This window comes from Acomys minous, assembly GCF_964271855.1.
Source record: "Acomys minous genome assembly, chromosome: 4".
NCBI lineage: Eukaryota > Metazoa > Chordata > Mammalia > Rodentia > Muridae > Acomys > Acomys minous.
This window is the reverse complement of record NC_140486.1, coordinates 76,710,406-76,732,123: the sequence shown is the minus strand read 5'-3', so window position 1 is coordinate 76,732,123 and position 21,718 is coordinate 76,710,406. Positions and strand designations below refer to the sequence as shown.

The window sequence follows — 21,718 nt, the reverse complement described above, 5'->3', positions numbered from 1 at the left end:
TGCTTCCTTTAATATTCTTACTTAGTTCCAGAATCTTGCGCTGAACTTTCTAGTTCATTAAATCCCAGGTCTGGAAACAAAGATCATTTTCATAGTTGGGTGTAGGGAGCTCCAGAGGCAGAGGCAGGCTGATACCTGTAAGCTTCTACACAGCCAGTGAGTTCTGGGCTAGCCAGGGTTATGATAAATAAGGCAAACCAAAACAGGGCATTGTGAGCTCATTTTTTTCTTTTTCTTTTTCTCTTCGGTGTATGAATAAAAGTGGCAAGTAGGAACAGAACTTTGTATCTATACTACAGTCTTATTTTCTCCCAGGAAAGGTTTGTTAGAGCCCAGCATGCAAAAAACAAACAAACAAACAAAAACAAAACAAAACAAAACAAAACAAAAAACCAAAAAAAACGCTGTTCCTCAATGATTCTCTTATCTGTGGGACCCTCTGTGTTCACTAAGAGGAATGGGCTTTTCATCTCATGTATGGATAGTATATGTTAACCACAGGAAATTTGGAAAAATCAAGAAAAATGAAAAGCAGGTGCCATCAGCTGCCTGTAGTCTTACAATGGTAATCCTTGACTCTGTGAGACTCTTGTGCGTTTCTTCTGTTTGTGAAATTTAACTGTAGATATAAAGGTGTATTTTTTTTCCACAAAATTGTGTTATGTGGTTGACTGTATTTTACATAGAATGGCTACTTAAAAGGCTCTGATACATAGAATGATCCACTACTTACTGTTCAGACTCTTAAACTGCAGCTGCTCACCAGAGATGGGCAAATGGCTGCACACACACCATGAGACAGGCGCCCAGGAGAAGAACGCCGCGTGTATATCTATGTCTGAACAGTCTCCTTCAAGGTAAACAGAATAATAGATATTAAAGACATATTAGTCCTCAGTGTGAGTTTTCTCAAAGCTAAGAGCTAAGATGAAAAGATGAGATAAGTAAAAGGAAACAGACTGTTGGGCTATTTTTATTTCATTTCTTTAGTTTTAGTTTTAAAATTATTCTTAAAAAATTAAGTGCCTTTAATTGAAATTCCGTTACATCACTTTCTACCTCCCAGCTTCTCCCAGCTACACTCCCTCACACCCCTCCCATGCCCCCGCAAGCTGATAGCCTCTTTGAATATTATTGTTGCACCCATACGAACAGATATAAATACAAGTTGCTAGGTCGGTGTTTGCTGTGTGCATGTATATGGTTTTGGGTCTTAACCACTGTGTACTGGGAAAGCAAAAAGGGGCACATGCAAGGGAGGAGCTAATTCTACCTCTTCTGGCAGTTAGTAGTTCTTTGTCTGGCTGGGGCCCAGTGAGATTTTCTCCCATTATCTCTCGCCAGTGTTGTCGTCTGTGCAGCCATTTCTGGGAAAGACTGTTGCGCACAGCCTTCCTGGAACTCTGGCTCTGACCGTCTTTCTGCTTTCCTCCCACAACGTTCCTGAACCATAGATGCAGGCGCTGTGATGTACGTGTCCGCAGGGCCCGTGTGCCCCGTGATCTGTTGGCCTCTCCTGTATTGTGTTCAGCTGTGCTTTTTCTGGGACGGTCTCCATGTCCTATAAAGAGAAGTTACTTTGCTGATGAGGACTTCACGTTTATAATTAGCATGAAAAATCATTCAGAGATTTCTGATAAAATACATGAAAGGAAAAAAATACAACATTAAGATGTGAGGTGGCTGGGGTTTAACCCTTAAAATGTAAATGAAATATGTGCAAGGGTCAGGCAGATAAAACCAAATCACAAAAACCAACCCTGCCCCCCCCCATAATAAAAGACTGCTTAGTGGTAACTGCCCGGTGCACAGCAGGAGACTTCAGGCCTATCTTGAAGTATCAGAGGATGGGCTGCTGAAAAATGCTCTCCTCACACTGCTGTATGAAGAACTTTCTAAGAAACCAGAAAGTAAGGCAGAAATCTAAGAAGAGCCAACAGTTTGGAATGAAAAAGTTAAAAGAGAGAACAGTAAGAGAGACAAAGAGAACAGTGGTGACTGACAAAGGCTCCCATGGTGGGAGAAATGAAACACCTAGATTGAAGTTGTCATGGATACAGCTGATGCCGTGGAGAGTTACAAAGTCGACCACGGAGTCACAGCGTGGGAACACAAGGAGCGTGGTGCAGGGAGATCAGATGAAAAGAGCCAACAAAACGGATCGGAAAGAGAACGGCAATGGAGAGTAAATTCTAGAATACTTCCCTGCCTTAACTAAGAAATCACGTAAGCATCAATTTGAAAGATTTGACCCAGCGAGATGGTTCAATGTGACCAGGAGATCTGTGGTGGTTTGAACAAGAACGGCCCCCACAGACGTGTGTATCTGAGCGCTTGGTCCCCAGCTGGATGGTTCAGAAGGATGAAGGGCTGTTGGAGGGGTTGTGTCACTGAGGTGATCTTTGGCGTTTTAAGAGGCCACGCCATTCAGTTATCGGCCCCTCTCCCTCTCCCCTCTCCTCTGTCCTGGTGGTGGCTGTCTCCAGATAGGAGCTCTCAGCCACTGCTCCAGAGTGGAGCATGCCCTTACCACGATGGCCATGGACTCACCCCGTACAACTGTGGGCCAAAGCAGACTCTTTTGCAACTTGTCTTGGTCATGGGGTCTTATCAGAGTGATTGAAAAGTAGTCAAGACAAAGCCTGACAATTCTGGAAGCCATGTGGTAGCAACGACCACAAGTTGTCCTCTGACGTTCACTCAAGCACTGTGGCCTGTGCCCCACTCCCCGTTTCCAACAAGTGGGTAGATGTGATATCGACCATAGAAAATTTAAAACTTGAGCTTTTATTCCATATAATAAAAGTTAGACTTCGATGGCACTGTCCTCCTCCGTGGAGCACTGTGATTGGAGCTGATGAAGTGGTGATGGTGCTGATGGTAGAAATGGGGATTGTGCATGACCATGGCCCCCTTCGTCAGCACAGCAGCCCTCAGAGTCAGTGGTGAATATGAAGTTATCTACAAGCAAGGCCGTGTGCAAACCCACATCTCTTAACTTGATAATAGTCATTGCTCTTAGCACAACAGACTACATATACCTTCCAAACACTTGGAGAAGAACAAAAACAACAGAGAGTGTGTAGCAACAGACAAGCACAAGAAAACGGGAAACTGATGGGCAGAAAGAGACATTAAAAATGACAATTAATGTAAGTTGATAAAGTTCTGTTAATAGTATGGTGTTCACTGGGTGCAGGGGCACGTGCCTGTAATCCCAGCACTTGGGGAAGCAGAGGCAGGTAGAGTTCTGTGAGTTTGAGGCCAGCCTGGTCTACAAAGTGAGTCCAGGACAGCCAAGACTACACAGAGAAACCCTGTCTTAAAATAAAAAACAAAACAAAACAAAACAAAAAACCCAAAGAAAAGTATGGTTTTCATTTGGAATCAACATGGAAGATAACTATGATCTTTCTGAGGAACCACCGAGTGTCTGAGAGATTGTCAGAGTTCACCTGAAAGGCTGGGTGAGGATTTATTAGGCTAATGCAGATAGAACAAAATATTGTCACCATGCCTATGTAACATAGCAGGAAAATGAGGTAGCGGATGGAACATTAGTGTGGTACTAAGGACATGTAATAAGCAGTTAATTTACTGCTTATGAGACGTAGGAAGCTATTTTAAAGTGCCAAAGTTAAGCCCAGAAGTAATAATCTGGGCTTATTTACCCAGATGTGGTAATACTAGAAGAGAGACTATCAAATGAACATTTATGGAATTTATGGCATATTTAAATTTAAATATTAAGTCACATATGGAGTGGAAATTATACATAAAAATGTAGATGGGTGTGGGATGTTTTAGTGCATCATGGTCAGTTTCCTGACAATGTAAATGAGCAAGATCTCAGTGTTAGAATTTATTAAGTTTGGGTTAATAATGTGATATGTTGATGGTGAAAAGCAATATCTAAATAGAAAAAGTATTAAATCAGACTAAGACTAAAATAAGCATTCAATCACTATTACAATTATGTTATTGAAGGGTGTTTATTTTGTTGTTTTGTTTTGTGGTTTCTCAAGACAGGATTTCCTTGTGTAGCCCTGGCTATCTCGGAACTCCCTCTGTAGACCAGACTGGCCTTGAACTCAGAGACCCTCCGTCTCTGCCTTCAGAGTGGGATTAAAGGCGTGGGCCACCACTGCCTGGCTTACTGAAGAATTTTAATGTATTGAAATATCAATTAAGTGAAACAGCAGATTCATAATGATATGCAGTATGCTTTGAAGTGTATTTTTAATGTATGTCTATACACTATCCCCATGGAGAAAATACACTGGATGATTTTTATTTTCTCATATAATTTCCTGAATCTCAGCGATTTTATGTTTTTAAAATTTCCTACAAAGGATATCTTTACTCTTGTAATCACAAATACATATATAGTTGACCTTTATTTAATAATAGATTGTGATCCCTTTAGTTGTCACTGCTTAGGAGAGAGGAGTCAGGGCTGGATTTCACAGGTGAGGAGATGAAGGCAGAGGAGGGAGAGTGCCTTTCTTCAAATGTCATTGTGAATAACACCGTGAAAGGGTCTAAAGCTGTGATTTTTTACCTCAAACCCTGAGGCTTCACAGTTCATTCTTTCAGGTAAACCTCACCTCAAGGCGGTGTCAAACGCTGCGGGGTCAGCCTGTCAGGTGCATCATTAGTTCCCAGATGACACAGAATATGCAAACGCACGCTAGCTGTGAGTTTTCACTCAAGATGATGCTAGAAAGGTGAATACAGTTCATTAATGAGCTTTAAACCTGCAAGGGACTGAGGGGAGGAGGCAAGCACCTTTGGATTGAAATGGAAAACGGAAGGCCGGTCATGGCGGCAGAGCCAGCCTTAGAGGCTGACATTTGAGAAACATGGAGCATCTGTTGGCATCTTCTCTACCCCGCCCTGATGGAAAAAGGGTGCTCCTCACGCAGATTGGTAGAGCAACACAAGGACCCCTGCGAAGCGTCACTCTGGGTACCAGCACACCCACCACCTTCAGAACTCTGAAGAGATTCATGTCCGTAGATGACTAGCAGGTCACTGAGCACTAACCCTCCGTTATTTACAGCACACAGCAACACTTTCAGTTTAATCTCCCACAGCGTTTCACACAGTCTTCACTTGAGATGAATTTCAGACATCTGTTCAATGGAAAATGTATGGCCACTATGAAAGTTTCCTCTCAAATGTCAACCCACAAAAGGGTTTTTTTTTTCTTCTGATTAGAAGATTCTCCACTTCTTGTTTTAGGTGCTAATGCCCTATATTTGATCATTATATGAACCAATTAAAAATGCCAGTAGAATTCACTAGAATAAAAACCAGCTTTGTATTTTTCTAACTGCTTAAATTATGCAGGCCTTCATGAAAATTCAAATGAAAGTCTAAACAGAAAAAAAAAACCCTAAAATTCCGCCAAAATAACACAACCACCATTTACATCTTGGTTGCCATCTTTTTCTACTTTTGCTGCCTAAACACCAAAATATCACTTTCCCTAAAGTAGATCATAGAACTTTAAAAATTATTGTTAAATGCCTTTTTCTCATTTATTTCTCACCTTTACGGACAGCATGGCCATCCTTTCAGATATCAGTGTTAGGAGTTAAGTGTGCTTTCAGATCCATGACTCCATGACTGAACCAAAGTGGAAAATATGTGAACTCTGCCCATGTGAATGTGTGCATGTGGTTACAGAACTGTGTAAGTGGTGATGTCAGAAGTTTACCACTTACAAAAGCGAAACTTTATTATTCATTTCTCTGCATTCCAAAGTTCACTTCACAGAAATCCTCTCTTACCAATAGTAACAAGTGCTCCACAGTGTGGGTGCACCATGATTTACTGCGTGATTCGTGACCAGGGTGCAATCTCCGCATTTCCAGTTGTTCACCACAAACAGCCCTGTAGGGCACCTTGTACGTAGGTTGTTATGGGCTCCTGCTTTATGTTTATTGGATGGGGGTCTAGAAATGTACTTACTGGTTAAAAACATTTAAAAGCATTTAAAAAACTTGTGAGATATGGTGTTGTTTTACTAAGATGTCACAAATTCATGTATTATTTGTGTATGTAACATATAATGTAATAAAATTATTACATATACATGTGTGTGCATATGAGAGAGAGAGAGAGAGAGAGGGGAGAGGAGAGAGACAGGTGAGAGAGAGAGAGAGAGAGAGAGAGACAGAGAGACAGAGAGACAGAGAGGGGAGAGGAGAGAGAGAGATGCATATGGGTTTGCATCTCAGAGCACATCTGTGGCGACCAGAGAACAAGTAGCAGCAGTTGGTCCTCTCTTCCCCTGGGGGTTTTAAGGACTGAACTCAGGCTTGGCAGGCTTGGCAGCAAGCGCTTTTACTCACTGAGCCATCTTGCTGGCTTCAACTACAGTTGTTATCACTATCTTTCTTTTTTTTTTTTTTTTGCCAATGTGATCTTGGAGCATTGTATTTTCCCAATAACTGTAAGGTGTGGCATGCATTCCCACATTTGGTTTTACTCTTTTATGAATTTCCTACTCTTTTCTACTGATTTTCCATCAGCTTCAAAGGGTTTTTATATATATTCAAGCTTTTTCTTTAAGTTTAAAAACATCTTTTCATGCATTAACAGTTCATATGAATTAATATATCCTTAGCCTGTCATGTCTTTTGATTCCATTGTTTTCCATGTCAATCCCCATTTTAATCTAACGAAAAGTCTTTTTTACACTATTTTTGAATATCTTGCATTTAAAAAGCCTCTCTAATCTTTAGATTACACACACAACTTTGTGAATTCTAATACTTAAAAAAAAAACTTCTCATTGCTATAGATCTGTGCACGTGGGGCTGGAGAGACGGCTCAGCTGCTAAAGGCTAGACTCACAACCAAAGATATAAGAACTCTGCACATGGAAGCCTAGCTTTTTCCCCCCTGAACTGATACACATGTAAACAAGCAAGTTGCAAATTTTGTTTTGTCTGATAGTTTTGAGAGACGATCTCACTGCACCAGTCTGGTTGGCCATGGACCTGCTGTCCTGCTGCCTCAGCCTCCTGGTTCTGGGATTACAGGGGTGTGTGCCATCACACCTGACCCACTTTTTTCACTTGACTGGAAATGCTGCTGCCTTTCCTTTAGCCAGTTTGTGCGTGGTTCCCACAATTCTGTTCTGCTACCCAATACAGCTGATTATTGTCGATATAGTGTAGTGTATTTATGGTGTGTTTTAGGATCTCAGGCAGACAGTTCTCTTCAGCATGTGCACAGTGAACTTGGGAGCATGTTGTCAAGAGCAGTGCTACACCCGAACTGGACCTGAATCCTGTTCTGATGCTGCATCGTGTCTCTACAGTACCGCAGTTGTCTGTGAAACTGGACGGCAGCAGACAGTTGTGAGAATTAAACAAAACAAAGCAAAGCAAAGCAAAGCACTTAGAAAATTCTGCAATACCTTTTGACCTCTGGAAAATCCATTAGTTTTAATAATTGTCTTAGCTATTATTAGGAATTTCTTCTTCTGGGTAAATCTTAGGATCACTTCATTAATACTTCCTTCAACCTCAAATACTCCAAAGCATCCCTTGAGACCCTAGCCTTAATTCTCTCTCTCTCTCTCTCTCCCACCTCTCCCCCCCTCTCTCTCCCTCTCTCCCCCTTCTCTCATTTCAATGACAGTCTTACAATCGAAAATTTGCTTTTAGTTTATTCCTTCTCAGACATTAATATTTTCAGTAAGACCCTAGCTTAGTTCATAGAAGACCTATATTTTTTCTTGTATTTGTTCTTAATTTCTTTTTTGTTCTTAATTTATTAAAATTGTTTTAAAATGATTTATAGATATATAAAATGTATGCATATTTGTGGAGTACCATGTGATAGTACAGTAATTGGATATATTGTGGAATATTTACATCAGCTTTGCTTTCCTAATATTGTCCTTTCATTATGATGTGTTAATTCTTAAAATCATTTTTCTTACTAAATGCCACTTTTCCCAATTTCCACTTATAGATGATTATTGCCAATGAAGAGAGCGCCAAGTCATTTTGTTTATTACATAACTATGAGTCCTTCCGTCTCCTAGATATATTGTTATATCATCAAGGAAGACAGTGCATACTTTCTTTTCCAGTATTTACACTTAATTGTCTCATTCCGTGCATAATCTTATCTAAATACTTTGTCAGCGGGGCGTGGGTGGAGTCTTGAGACAGGATGTCTCTGTGTAGCCTTGGCTGTCCTGGGCTTTGTACACCAGCAGGCTGGCCTCAAACTCACAGAGATCCGCCTGCTTCTGCCTCCTGGAGTGCTGTAATTAAAGGCCTGCGCCAAGCCTTTAAAAAAAATGTGTAGCCCAGGCTGGCCTCATTCTTTTGATCCTCCTGCCTCTTTTGATCCACCTTCAGCAAATCCTTCCGACTTGCACCACCATAACTGGCTGAACACTTTTTAATAATGACAATAGTGTAGTCCTGGCAATCAAGGAGAGAGGGTGACTGGATGGTTCTATAAGAGATGGATACCTTTACCATTGGCCAAGGAATCTGTGCTTGTGTATAAGGCTCATGGTTGAATTCTCCCCACAGCAGCTCAGAACATCATTGGCGGAGGCCACCTAACCTTTCCGAAGCTAAAACACCATCTCCAGAGGAACCTTGTCTCTGCTGTCCTTTCTCAGTGATCTCACGGCCAGTTTGATGCATTTATGTTACGTTGGGAGGATGTAAAGACAGAGGCATGTGACAACACAGAGATGATATACTATGGTTTTAAATTTTGCTTTCAACCAGGAGTCCTATAGAGGTCACATGTGGCCTCCCCCTGGGTGTCTGCAAATTCAGTGGGTTGCATTATACCAGGGGACGCTGAACTTAAGGAACTCATTGCTTTTATGGCTGGAAACACAAGATAAGTCTTTAGCTAGAAGACCTGTATTGCCTCATTAAGGCAGCCTAGTATGAATTCCCTGACAGGGAGCAGGGCCAGTAGGGCTTTGGTTTCTTGGCATTCCTCATTAGATCATGCAGGGGCACACAGGGGCACACAGCAGCCATGGTGGGCCGCCTTTACCAACAAGTACAACTTCCAGAAGTTGTAAGACCGCTACGTGACCTCAGCCCGAACCACTTCAAAATCAACACGTGGCATCCTTCAGCTGTTTGTTTGAACACCTCACCTATCTTCAGATTCCATGAATAATGACTGCTTTGAGCATATTTCTTACAGAAAATAATGGACTGTCTGACAAAGTAAAATTAAAAGCAGTTTACGGTTCACAGAGCCTATTAGCTAAAAGGGAATCAGGGTATTGTTTTAAGGTAGGGTAGTGATGTGGAAAGTCCAAAGTAGTCCTTCATTCTCTGGCTCTATGACTCTGCACAAATGACGTAACACCCACACGCGACATAATGCCTGCACTTCCCAAGCATTTCTTGCCTGATTTATCTGGGGATTAAAGCTGCCTGTAAAGTACAGTAGGTGCTCAGGAAACGCAGGGGTGGACTTTCTTGTGTTCAAGTGTGAATGATAAGGTAGTGTCTACTTTGCTCTCTTCTTGCCATTTAAAGTTAAGCAGTTTATCTGCTGCAAGCTGTGAGTTCTCTGTAGGTGCGGAATGTTAGTCATCAGAGTGGTCCCCTCTTTTGATTCGACTGACAATTTTCAAAATCAAAATTCATTTCTTTTTTTAACAAAAAACTTAGTTTTAATCATAAAAACAACATATGCTTAAGTATTTAAAAGAAATTCTAGCATGCATGCCTTTAATCCTAGCACTTAGGAGGAGGCACAGGCAGGTGTGTCTCTGTGAGTCCAAGGCCAGCCTCATCTACAAAGAGTTCCAGGAAGGCTACACTGAGAAACCTTGTTGTCAAAAAAGGGGGGTGGGAGGAAGAAATGAAAGAAAGAGAAAGGAAAGAAAGAAGGAAGGAAGGAAGGAAGGAAAGAAGGAAGGAAGGAATTTAATAGCAAAGAACCAAAGTAAAAGTGAAAATATACATCTTGATTCTGTTGTCAAAGTTCATCACTGCTGAGAGTTTTGGCACTTTGGGTCTTCTCTGTGCCAGGAAAACGTAGCCTTTAATGACAGCTTTGCTAACAGCTATGAAGCTGAGAGCTAATTATTTTATTCACTTTTGGTGCCTTTCTTGTGAGTCCCCAAGATGCCAGGAAAGTCCCCACTGTCATTTATTTTAAAAACACAGTCTCAATGTTTTCCGAAACTCTGTGTTTGTAATTTTATGTCTTATAGTTGAGTTCCTTATATACTTCCTGGAACACAAATCATTCATATTCCATTGGCTACATAGTCAGTTTTGGTCATTTCTGTTAAACTAGGAAGAATTTTTCTTTTTTCTTTTGATTTTCTTTTGTTGATTTACGTGCATGAGATTTAAAACTCCTAACATAACCTAAAAGCGACACAGAAACCCTCTACTACTTAGGGTGCTTTACAAGTTACACAGGTCACTCACTCTCATGAGTCTGGCGTGCTCCTCGCAGTGACTAGAAACATATTATTCTCCCAACTAATAAGGCAACTGAAGCGATGAGGACTAACATGCAATTTACCTAAAGCCATGGAGTTAACGTCTGAGGCACAAAGTCAGGTAGGTCCTGTGGCTGTGCAGAACTGGACAGAGTAATTGCCGCAAGTGAATTAAGTCGTCATGGGCACATTAGTTCCTTGTCTCCTTGCTGTGACAAAGTTCCAGTAAAAAGCCACTTGAGGAAGAAGAGTTGTTTTAGCTCCCAGCTTGGGGTGGCTGGAGTGGGAGGCACCGGTCAGGAAGCAGCAGAGATAAATGGTGGCATGCGGCTCCCCTCCCGTTCATCACACAGCCCAGGACACCAGCTCGTGGAGCAGTGGCACTCACACACACGGTGCTTCTTCCTCCCCAGTTACCCCAACCTAGAAACCGCCTCACAGATGCTTCCAGAGTTATGTCTCCCTGGTGACTGTAAGTCTGTCAGGTTGGCAATCAACATTAACCGATCAAAACAGATACGTAGAACATTGTGCCAAGAATGTACTCAGCACTTACACAAGACATACTTAGTGCCTTTAAGAAGCATTTTCTTAAGCAGCATATAGTAAACACACACACACACACACACACACACACACACACTTGCAGCTTATTTTTAGCTACTTAAAGTATGCTGGTATTGGCATGAATAAAAGGCATTCAAAATGTATTCGTTTTGAAGCTAGGCGTAGTAGCAAACGCCCTTAGTTCTAAGACATGGAAGGCAGAGGTAGGTGGATATCTATGGTTTGAGGCTAACCTGGTCTAATAATGAGCCTCAGGCCAGCCAAGGCTACATAGAAAGCCAAAACAAAAGCCCCTGTGCTGGGTATGGTAGGACACACCTGAAACCCTAGCACCCTAGAGACAGAGCAGCCAGAGGATCTAGAGTTCAAGGTCACCCACAGCTGTATCCTGAGTTCAAGGCCATCCTGTGCTCTGTAAGACTCTGTCTTGAAAATCCCCAAACAGAAAAAAAAAAAACCAAGCTAGAGAGCCTAAAGTTGCCCGGGGAAAGTTCTTCATTTTTCTTCACTGGTTTCTAGTGAGAGGATAGCTGAAAGGGGGGCGGGGGGCGGGGGGCGCGGGTAAGAGATGGCACTTCAGTCAAACAAGTTTCAAGGAAGTCTTGCATTTCCTGAAAATCTGAGTGGAAAGTACAAAGTTCCCACACATACCCCTAGGCTCCCCCCCCCCCAGACAATCTCTTAAGTATTGTGTTAGTATGATACATTTGTCACAGATTGTTAACTAAGATCTTTAACTTACATTATAGTTCTGCAGGACTATGGAACAATGCCATGTATGTTCCACATTACTATTACACAAGACAGTTTTGCTGCTCCCCCATAACCTGCGTTTCTCCCCTCCAAATCTCTGACAACCACTGACTATTTTACTATCTTCCTACTATGCGTGTGTATGTGTGTGTGTGTGTGTGTGTTACATGTGTATGTGTGTGTATATGTGTTCATGGTGGTGCACAGGAGGTCAATACTGGCTGTCTTCCTCCATCCATTGCTACCCAGGTTGTTTGTTGAGACACAGCTTCTCTCTGAAGCTGGAGCTCACCAATCACGTAGGCTGGCAGTCAGGGAGCGTCAGGCAACCACCTGCTTCTGCCGTCCAGCACTACCCTACCATGCACAGCCTTTCCATCAGCACAGGGCTCAAGTTCTCACGCTCATGTGATGATCACGTCACTGAGCAACCTGCCTAGGCCCTCCCTCCCTAGTTTTAAGTTTTCTTGAAATTACAAAACTGAAGCATATTATATACCTTTCAGAGTGGCATATTTTTATTGGTGTATAAGTTTATTTTGTCTTTATAGTTTGTTAAGTCATTTCTTTTTAGTATTAAATAATATTATCTTGTCTGTATATACAACAGCTTACTTGACCAATTCTCTCATTGAAGGATGTCTGTGGCTGCTAAATATTAGCAATTATTAATATAGCTACTATAAACTTCCCTGTATAGATGTATACATATATAGACGTATAGATGGTGCTTATGCATCAGCAAGATTCTTTAGGTAAATACTGAGGAGTGCGATTGCAGGACCTCACGACAGAAGTGAAAAATTACCAAACTGTCTTCCACAATCTCTGTGCTATTTACACCCTATCAGCAGTGACTGAGAACCCTCCCTCTGAATAAAAATGCATTTATATTTGTCATCTCTTAATTTCTGTGGCCATGTGGCCGTCCCTATGTCACTGTTACTGTGTATGGTGTGAAATTAGGTCATAGCTATTCATGTGGTTGTCACTTCACTTGAATTATACACTCTGTTGTGATAACACATGCTGTTTAATTGCTGGTTAAAATGCCATCAAAATACAACGGTACAATTTATAGTTCAAATAGTTAAGTATACAGAATGATTCAAGGAAACGTCAACATTTGACATTTGCCTAATACGTATTTGTTATTGGTTAAATGATCCAGTTTTGTATTTTCTTGGAAAGCAACAATAAATCCTCTACAGGTTGTAAGGAAGGAATTCACCTACAAGGAGATAGGTTGTAGTCTATGGCTGAATTCATGATGTAAAGGTTGCTTATCACACAGTGGCACAGCAGCAAGAGAAGTGGCCAAGTTCCCTAGAAGAGATGAAAGAACTCGCAGCACAGTCACAAGCTGTACTAAACAAATCCTGCCTTGCACAGCATCACCCTTAAAATATGCATCTCTGCATCGTAAATGTCCTGGGCGCTTCACTTCTGGCGCAATGCTACTGCAGAAATGTGTTTAACCAAGGAGGCAATGCTAGGGGGTGGGAGGCCGATTTGCCTTGGTGAGACGTAACAGTGTTTGCAGTTCGGGGGATCTAAAAAATAGAGAGAAAGGAAGAAAGGAGGAAAAGAAAGAAGAAAGGAGAGGGGGCAGAGAGGAAAGAAAGAAGACAAGAGATGGCTCAGAGGTTAAGAGCACTGACTGCTCTTCCGAAGGTCCTGAGTTCAATTCCCAGCAACCACCTGGTGGCTCACAACCATCTATAATGAGATCTGGTGTCCTTTTCTGGCCTGCAGGCACACATGCAGGCAGACACTGTATACATAAGAAATAAATAAATCTTTAAAAAAGTGCTGTTGCTCTAAATTTAATTAAAATTGTACAACAGTATCTAAGAGCAAGAACGGGGGATGGAGAGATGGCTAAGAGGTTAAGACCATTTGTTGCTCTTGCAGAGGACCCAGGTTCAATTCCCAGCACCACCCACGTAGTGGTTCACAACCATATACAATGCCAGTTTCAGGGGATCTGACGTCTGCTGGCACCTGGCACACACAAGGTAAACATATATACATGCAGGAGAAACACTCACACACAAATACACAAGAACATGCTGTGGTGTCACTGAGGTGAGCCGTAGTAGTGGGTGGATACAGACAGCTCTCTGTGCAGCTGAGTGGTAATCTGCCTAGCTGTGTAGTGATGTGGCTGCTCACGTGGAGGTGTGAACTTAGCGTCAGTCAACAAACCAGCTGGCCATCCCGGAAGGGGTGTGAAAAACCTGCTACTGAGAACTTCTGGTAAAAGTTCCAGCTTGAAGCGTACAGAAGGGAGAGTGTAGCCTGTCTGTGCTCTAGAGAGATGCACCTCCATCATCCGCACAGCCCACAGGACAGCGGTTTATGGGGAAACACAGCAGGCAGTGAATCTGAGCTTAACGAGATTCAGAAAGCTAACTCTAAATAAACAAAGGAGTTTTAGGAATGTGTTAACCATGTTTATTCCATGTGTATTTACCCTTCTACATATGTATAATATGGTGCTCAATTAACTGTATCCTCTTTGAAATAGAGTTCTTGAAATAAGTTAAAATTTATAGGTGACTAAAAAGCATTGTGCCATAATGGTTAATCATCTTGACTTATAGTAAAAATGTTACTGGAGACAAGGTCAGCTCATAGTCATGAAGAGCTTTAATCTTGAGCAATATATAATATGAGTAAATATTTCTATCAGAAGCCAAAGAACTTACAAGGTAGCTTCTTACATAATTCTTTCAATGACTTTGAAAATTAATAGTTAAAACAAGCCACACGAATACAGAAATCTATTAAAAAATAACACCTGGCTTAATAAAGCAGAATAAGTTATTTGTACTCAGCAATTACAGAATACTCATTCTTTGCAAGCTAGCATGAAATTTTTACAAGTTGTCCATATGCTTGGCCACAAAGCAGGTATCAGCAAACTTAATGACTGGCATCATTGGCAGTTTCTATCTGATCAAAATTGAACTATGTTGGAAGCCACTTTTTAGGAAAATTAGGGAAAAAATTCCTGTGTTTGGAAGTTAACCATTACACTTCCAAACACTTGAAGGTAAAGCCTACATGGAGACGGAATGGCTGAGAGGGAAGGAGATTCTGTGGATGTTGTGCAAGAGCTGTGGAAAATCTAGAAGAATCCACGGGTGAAAATTTATAATTAATAACAAATATTACAAACATTAGAATCTATAGGAGTCAGCAACCTTGGTAGACTCAATATCAAAGCACAAATTTAACTGTATTTCCATATGTTAGTCATAAGAGGAAGATATCAGTTATTCTCATGTCAAAATAATGTAAACTAAGTGGAAGTAACCATAACAAAAGATGTTTTATGGAAAATTAAGAATGTCTAATAGGCATTTTATAGTCTGAAAAGACTGGATCAGAACAAAGCTATGCACAAACCAAATCTTCCTTAATTTCTCTAAGGGTCCAGTGACACTGAGAGTGCCAATGAAGTGTGTGTGTGTGTGTGTGTGTGTGTGTGTGTGTGTGTGTGTGTGTGTTTTACAAGCTGATTCTGACATTTTCGTGCAAATGCAAAACCCTAATCTGCTTGCTGTCAGAATGTAGGATAGAGCTCTAGTGATGTCCTACTCAGAACACAGAGACAGGTCTCTAAGATGAAACGGTATATAGAAAGATGGCCTCTCATATGGGCAAGAGCTGGGCCAGCAGAGCAAAACCAAAGGGTTTTCAATGAATGATGTTGCAACTGTGCATCCAAAGGAGAGAGGGAGGGAAGGAAGGAACGAAGGAAGGAAAGAAGGAAAGAAGGGAAGAAAGGAAGAAAGAAGGAAGGGGGAAGAGGGAAGGAAGGAAAAGAGAAAGAGAAAGGAGAGAAAAAGAAGAGAAAAGAAGGAAGGAAAGAGAATTATGTTTCTCAGTAACAAGTTCTAAATGAACTGAAATTAACTGCTGTTTCTCTCTCTCTCTCTCTCTCTCTCTCTCTCTCTCTCTCTCTCTCTCTCTCTCTCTCTCTCCCCTTTAGTTTTTATTACACTTTAAATTTTATTTGTTATTTATTTATTTACTCATTTACATCCTAGTCACAGCTCCTTCCCTCCCTCCTCTCCTCCTGGTGCCGTCCTCCCTCCCATCGCCCTCACCTGATCCTCAGGACTGCCTGCATCCTCTTCCCCAACAGAGTCCATGTCAGAGACGCGTTGTTACTCTTTATGTTACAAAGTTACCCTCCTGTTACAAATAGAAGTGCTGGCTACCGTGCACCGTGATAAAATTGTAGCAGCAGTCACAGCCATAAGAATGTTTGCAACCCAAAACCAAGTCTAGACTCAAAAAGACAGAGAAAAATCCCCATGACAGAAACTTAGTGAAAGGTTTATTAAATACATCATTAAAATCCTAATCACTGGGGGAAAGACCAATAAATCTGAGCTTGCTGCAATTAAGAGCGTCTGTTGATTGAAATTAGGAGACCAGGAAAGGACACCACAGAGGATGCGACCTTTGTAATACTTTGGCATAAAAAAAAAAAGACTACCATGGAGTGTCTCCCTCAGGGTTGCTTTTTTTCCGTGCTACCAACACACATGTTAGGATTCATTTTATAGCTGTTCTGAGATCTATAGCCATAGTTGCTACTCAAACGTGAGCCTGAACACATTTTCAATACTTAAGAATGTGAAACAATTAAAGACTCAATATATAGTGATTTTTCATAATTTTATCTCATATTTAAGTAAGGCATCAAATTAGGGGGTGTTGAAGGAGAAAGTGAAAATGAGTTCTTTGATGAAAAGAATGTTGATGCTTGGCTCTTAACAGAGGAAAGAAATGAGTGACAGGAACCTCACAAGGTATGGAGGAAACCAGAGGGACAGGCGGGTGAAGGAAGTTGCTTTTTGACAGGAGAGTGAAGAGCACCACAGGGCAGAGTGTAGTGTTGCAGATAGCAGCTCAGTGCGAGACCCTCCCCAGGCTCGGAAGAACAAAGACATTGGTGTTAGAGGAATCCTCCGCCCAGAAGGACACATTCTCAGTTTCTGTTAATAACAGAGTTTTCAAATTAGCCAGGAAGGAAGCCCTTCTTAGCAATGGAACATTTTTTAATGCCCATAAGGAAAACATAAGAAAATAAATATGTTGGGATGGAGAGGAGGGCTTAAAGGCAAACTGTATAAAAAACCAATATTTGCCAAAAATTAACAGAAATAAATTCAAATAGACTGAAGTTGTAGATATGTTAGAAATGGGAGCATTCCCACATACTGAGTGTGGTCACTTTTATATCTGTGCCTTCTGAGTTTCAGTCAATTTGCTTGTTTTCTTTTGGAGATTTCTGATTTAAAGAAGGAAAAGATTTTTAAAGAGGGAATACGGAAGAACGAGAATCCAAAAAGTTAGTTTTTATCCAGTTTTACAAATGGGAGTGTTAACGGACGGACTCTGATACGCTACCGCAGAAGTCACAGCCATCATGATGTCCATAACCAACAGCCTTCTTGTTTTGCCCCAGAAAGATCCTTTGGTTTAGCTGTCTGTATCATCTATGTTTGATTGCTGTTAATTTTCTACTTTGTGAACTGTTAGTTTTGTCTGCTATTGGCCTTTTGGCCATCTCATGGGTACCGGTACCACCTATGGCCACAAGAGAGGAGGCCAGAGATCCAGTGAGTGTGCTGTCCCCAGGGCCACCTCCTAATCTTGCTTTGGAAGATCTAGTAAAGAAGTGTTAGCACTACTGACTAAATTGATGGTGTTCCAGATAGTACTGTAAACCATGGCTAGGAAACACAGCTCTTGTAGGTAAGATAAATGAGTGTACACTCATCGCTGGGCACTATGGCAACCATGGGCGATTCCCTAAAGAGATGCAGGACTTTCATTTGCGATTTATCAGATGACTCAAATGGTGCACCAGGCTGCTAATTAACATATGTGCATCATTAACCTTGGCAATAAAGCATATGTTTGCTTCCAGGTCAGAAATAGCATTGCTGAAATGTGGGTATATGTTTGCTTGAGTACAATGTAGTTATAAGGTAGTTGATGTGAATACCGTCAAATAGGGAGTAAGACAGAGACTATAAGCCTGAAGCAGAGCCTTGCCATGTGTCCAGCTGGGATTCTTGAGACCTCACAGGGAAATAACAACCATGTCTACACCTGGCCAGAACCTATAGTAAACTGACCCTCCAGTGTGCTCAGGGTCTTTCATAAAGAAGTCTTCAAAGAATAACTATGAAGAGTTTTGAAGGCAAAGAGAGCAACATTCTCTCACTGAGAGTCTATGTTTCCATGGCACTGCAAAGGAGCAGACAATAAGAACAGATCCCGGCTGATTTTGTAGGTTTACAGGGGTAATACTGTTGGTTCTTAAGGATGATGTTTCCTTATGAATTCTGTGTGTTTTTCAAAGCCCTTCAGGCTGCTTTTGCTTACTATTCCTCCAGGCAAAGTTTCACGGAAATCCGATGCATGTAGCGGTGGTGATCTCCAACTGCTTAAGGGAAGAGAGGAGAATACTGGCTGCGGCCAACATGCCTATCCAGGTAACCTTCCTGATTCCTTGTCATACGCTCCCATCGCATCGCTTGCCTTGCCGAGTACTGTCTTCTGAGTCTGTGGTCTTGCTTTCTGCTTGAGTCCAGTTTTCTGAAAAACCTTCTTCTGTGTTAGTGGTTCCACCAGCCTCAGTCACTGTAGTCAAGTCTTGGGCTCATCTTGAGAAGGTTCCTGTCTTTATTCCATATTGAGGTGGTTACCAAGTCTTTCCAAATGCCTTTTCTTTTTGAAGATGAGGGTCCCCTGGAGAGCAGGTTGGCCTTGCGCTCACTATATAGCTGAGGTTGGCTGTGTACTTGGGGGTCTTTCAATCCTTCCAAGTTCTGGGATTCCAGATGTGTGGCAGCAGACTGCCTACTCTAGATTCCTGTTTCCATGGCTAAATTCTGGTCTAAGATCTTACGCTATTAGTCTAGGAGTGCAGTGACCACCTTTTAGTTAAGAGTCCCAACTGTGGTCTGGACTCTGTTTCCCCGTGTGTTTGTCTCCACAAACTAATCTTGATCAACCCTTTAGGACCCCTTGACCCTTGAGTCTAAGCTACTATTCCACCAACAGGAAACTTGACTTGCAGGAGCTCCCTAAGTACTTTTTGGCTGTTCTTTGTGCTGATGTAGTTTGCATTATATTTTATCTCATCCTTCTGAATGCAATAAGAACCTTGCAAAGTGGAGCAATAAGCAGGGTCTAAGGCATACATTTTCAGTTAATTCTACATCAAGAGAAAAGCTTATAAAACAGTACATTTTCTGAATAACTTCTCCACACTTTAGTGAATCATAGAACTTATGAAGATCTAATAAAAGTAAATATATGTGTATATATGTGTGTTTATATATATATATATATATATATATATATATATATATAAACTTCTGAGGCTATCAGATTATGAACATTTTTGAAAGACTGAAGTTTCAACAACTTAATTGTTCTTGGATGATAAAGAATGGTATTGTTTTCATTTAAATGCTGTAGTTTCTAAACTGCAGGGCAGTTCATTTTTTGTTCCTGTCACACATATAGTCACTACTCTCCCCCCACCCCTCAGTTTTTCTCACTGCCCCTCATGTGTGTGCTTACCCTCTGCTCTCTCCAAATGTCAAATATTAGTCAAATCAAAACATGTAAGTACATACTAGTGAGAGTAACTCTGAAAATAGTACTGCATCTACCATAAACAACGCCTGGGTGTTTTTTTTTTTCCAAGTAGGTAGAGAAACAATGAAACACTGGAGATGGAGGTGATGAAAGGAAGTGTTATAAAGGCTTTAGTGATCTGAAGGAATGGCATAGCTAAACGCACTCCACTGAGAGTTGAGAGCACAGGTTTTCCCGAGATCCAGCACTGCTCTGATGTGTCCTGTCCAGTTATCAACCATCCTGATGCTTGGTCCCTGCTCAGCTGTAGGTCCCTGCTTATCCATCTTGCTCTCATCTCCAGAAAGCTGTAGAGTGTTGTGTCTAAGTCAACACTCAGTGTCAGATTCTTAGAGTGGCCAGGATACGGAGCTTGCAGGAACTACTTGGCCTTTTTGCTTAATCAAATTATTTTCCAATTTCCTTCAGTAAGTTCCCTTTGCTTTAAACTAAAAATAAATCCCATCTCAGCAGGTTCAGCACCCTCAATTGCTAATTTAAGCCTAACTTAATGTGATCCTATAATACTAATTTTAAATTATTTGTGGTTCAAGAATAAGCAAATAGACTGTAGGAAATTGTGAACATTGTTTTAAGTCATGAAGTCAGGAGCTGGAGAAATGGCCCCGTGGTAAAGATAGCTTACTGTTCTTGCAGGGGTCCCCAGCTCAGTTCTTAGTACCCATATTGGGTAGATCATAGCTTATTTTAATTCCAGCTTCTGGGCATCCGACTTATAGCCTCCCGAGTGCTGGGATTAAAGGCATGCACCCCACTGCCCGGAGATACAATGATGTACTTCTTAATGAAGTACATTTCTCAATCATCAGTTTGTACAAGATCTCTTGGTGCCAGATATTGCTTTTTCTTCTTTATTTCTTATTTTTTTCTGGTTGGGGACAAGTGGCACCCAATGTGATACACGATTACAGGACAAGTGGCACCCAACATGGGCTACCACTCATTCTGAGGTGTTAAGTGGGAGAATTGATGATAAAAAATAAAAAAGATGAGAAATAAAAAAGACAAAAGCAATAGCTGAGGCCAGGAGTTCTTACATAAACTGATGATTTATGCCAAGCAAGTTTATTAAGAAGTACAGTACCATATAGATTATTTAAAGGAAATAATATTGCCCGAGGCAGCAGAAAGCTAAGCCAGACAGCGTTGGCAGGAGGATGTGGGACACCTCCAACTCAGATGCCACAGTCCAGGAGAAGGAATCAAGCCCCTAGAAACTGCGACCTCGCCTCCTCTGAGGCACTTGCCAAGTTGATTCCTGGACAAGGACACAGAACTGAGGTTCCTTTTGTCTTTTCTTTCTTTTTTTTTTTCCTTTCTTAAAAAATGTATTATTCACACTCACATGAAACAAAAATCCATTTCCCTGAGTGGAATTTAGAGAACTCTACATACGTTTGAGTTGCCATTTCCCACTTTGATGGCCTTCTTTTGTCATTTCTGTGTCGCAAAGCGAACATTTGCAGGTGTTTACAGATGCACACACCAGCTTATGACACAAGCAGTAAGTTTCCCCTAAACAAGACTAGCGGACATTTATTAGGCATCTTTGACCTTCAGATTTGTACAATATGGGGTATGAGATACTAGCAGCAGCCTGACAGAGAAGTGGGGAAGTCAGTGTTCTCTGGCTCTGTAAGCCTTCTCTTCTGCAGGGCTTCATCGCTTTCATGTAATGGCTAAGAAATGGAAGCTCTCATCAAAAGCCAGTTGGAGTGGGAGTGGGAGTGAAAAACCTCACTCCATGCCCCTCCCAAACTTACCTTCTGGATCTTTGCCTGACATAACTAAAAGAGTAGCTCTAGCAAGACTTGAGAGTTATCCCAGCCAGAATCCTACCCTAACAGACTTCTGTTCTTCTTGAGTCATGAACATAAAGGGAAAAAAAAAAAAGGAGAGAAGCTTAGTTCCTCATCTCCCTGGAAACAGAACAGCATGCAGACTCTCCTGCTAGTGCACCTGGTCCCTTCACTAACACACATGAGAAAAGCAGCACAGGCGCCAAGCCTGGGCTGGAGATCTGTTTTATCTGCCTTTCTGGTGCTTTGAGTGAGACTGTGGAGGTCCGACTCGCATTATATAAGATGATGCATAGAAAATCCTCAATCATATTTCAAGCACATCATATGTGGCTATATTTAGCATAGTTTTAAATTTTTTTTTTACCACTGCCGTTACTGTTATATACTGTACTCCTTCTAAACAGCACCAAAACGTTGAGTGAACTTGAAG

The 21,718-nt window shown here is 41.4% G+C and overlaps 1 protein-coding gene across 4 annotated transcripts in view; it reads left to right on the top strand.

Annotated features, from left to right (window-relative positions):
* STAT4 (signal transducer and activator of transcription 4) overlaps positions 1-21,718 on the top strand; it is a 119,855-nt gene that overhangs the window by 59,229 nt on the left and 38,908 nt on the right. For all 4 annotated transcript variants that reach the window (XM_084778886.1, XM_084778885.1, XM_084778887.1 and 1 more), the window contains one exon: positions 18,214-18,312. In XM_084778886.1, the coding sequence (XP_084635012.1) occupies positions 18,214-18,312 (99 nt within the window). The remainder of the gene's footprint in view (positions 1-18,213; positions 18,313-21,718) is intronic.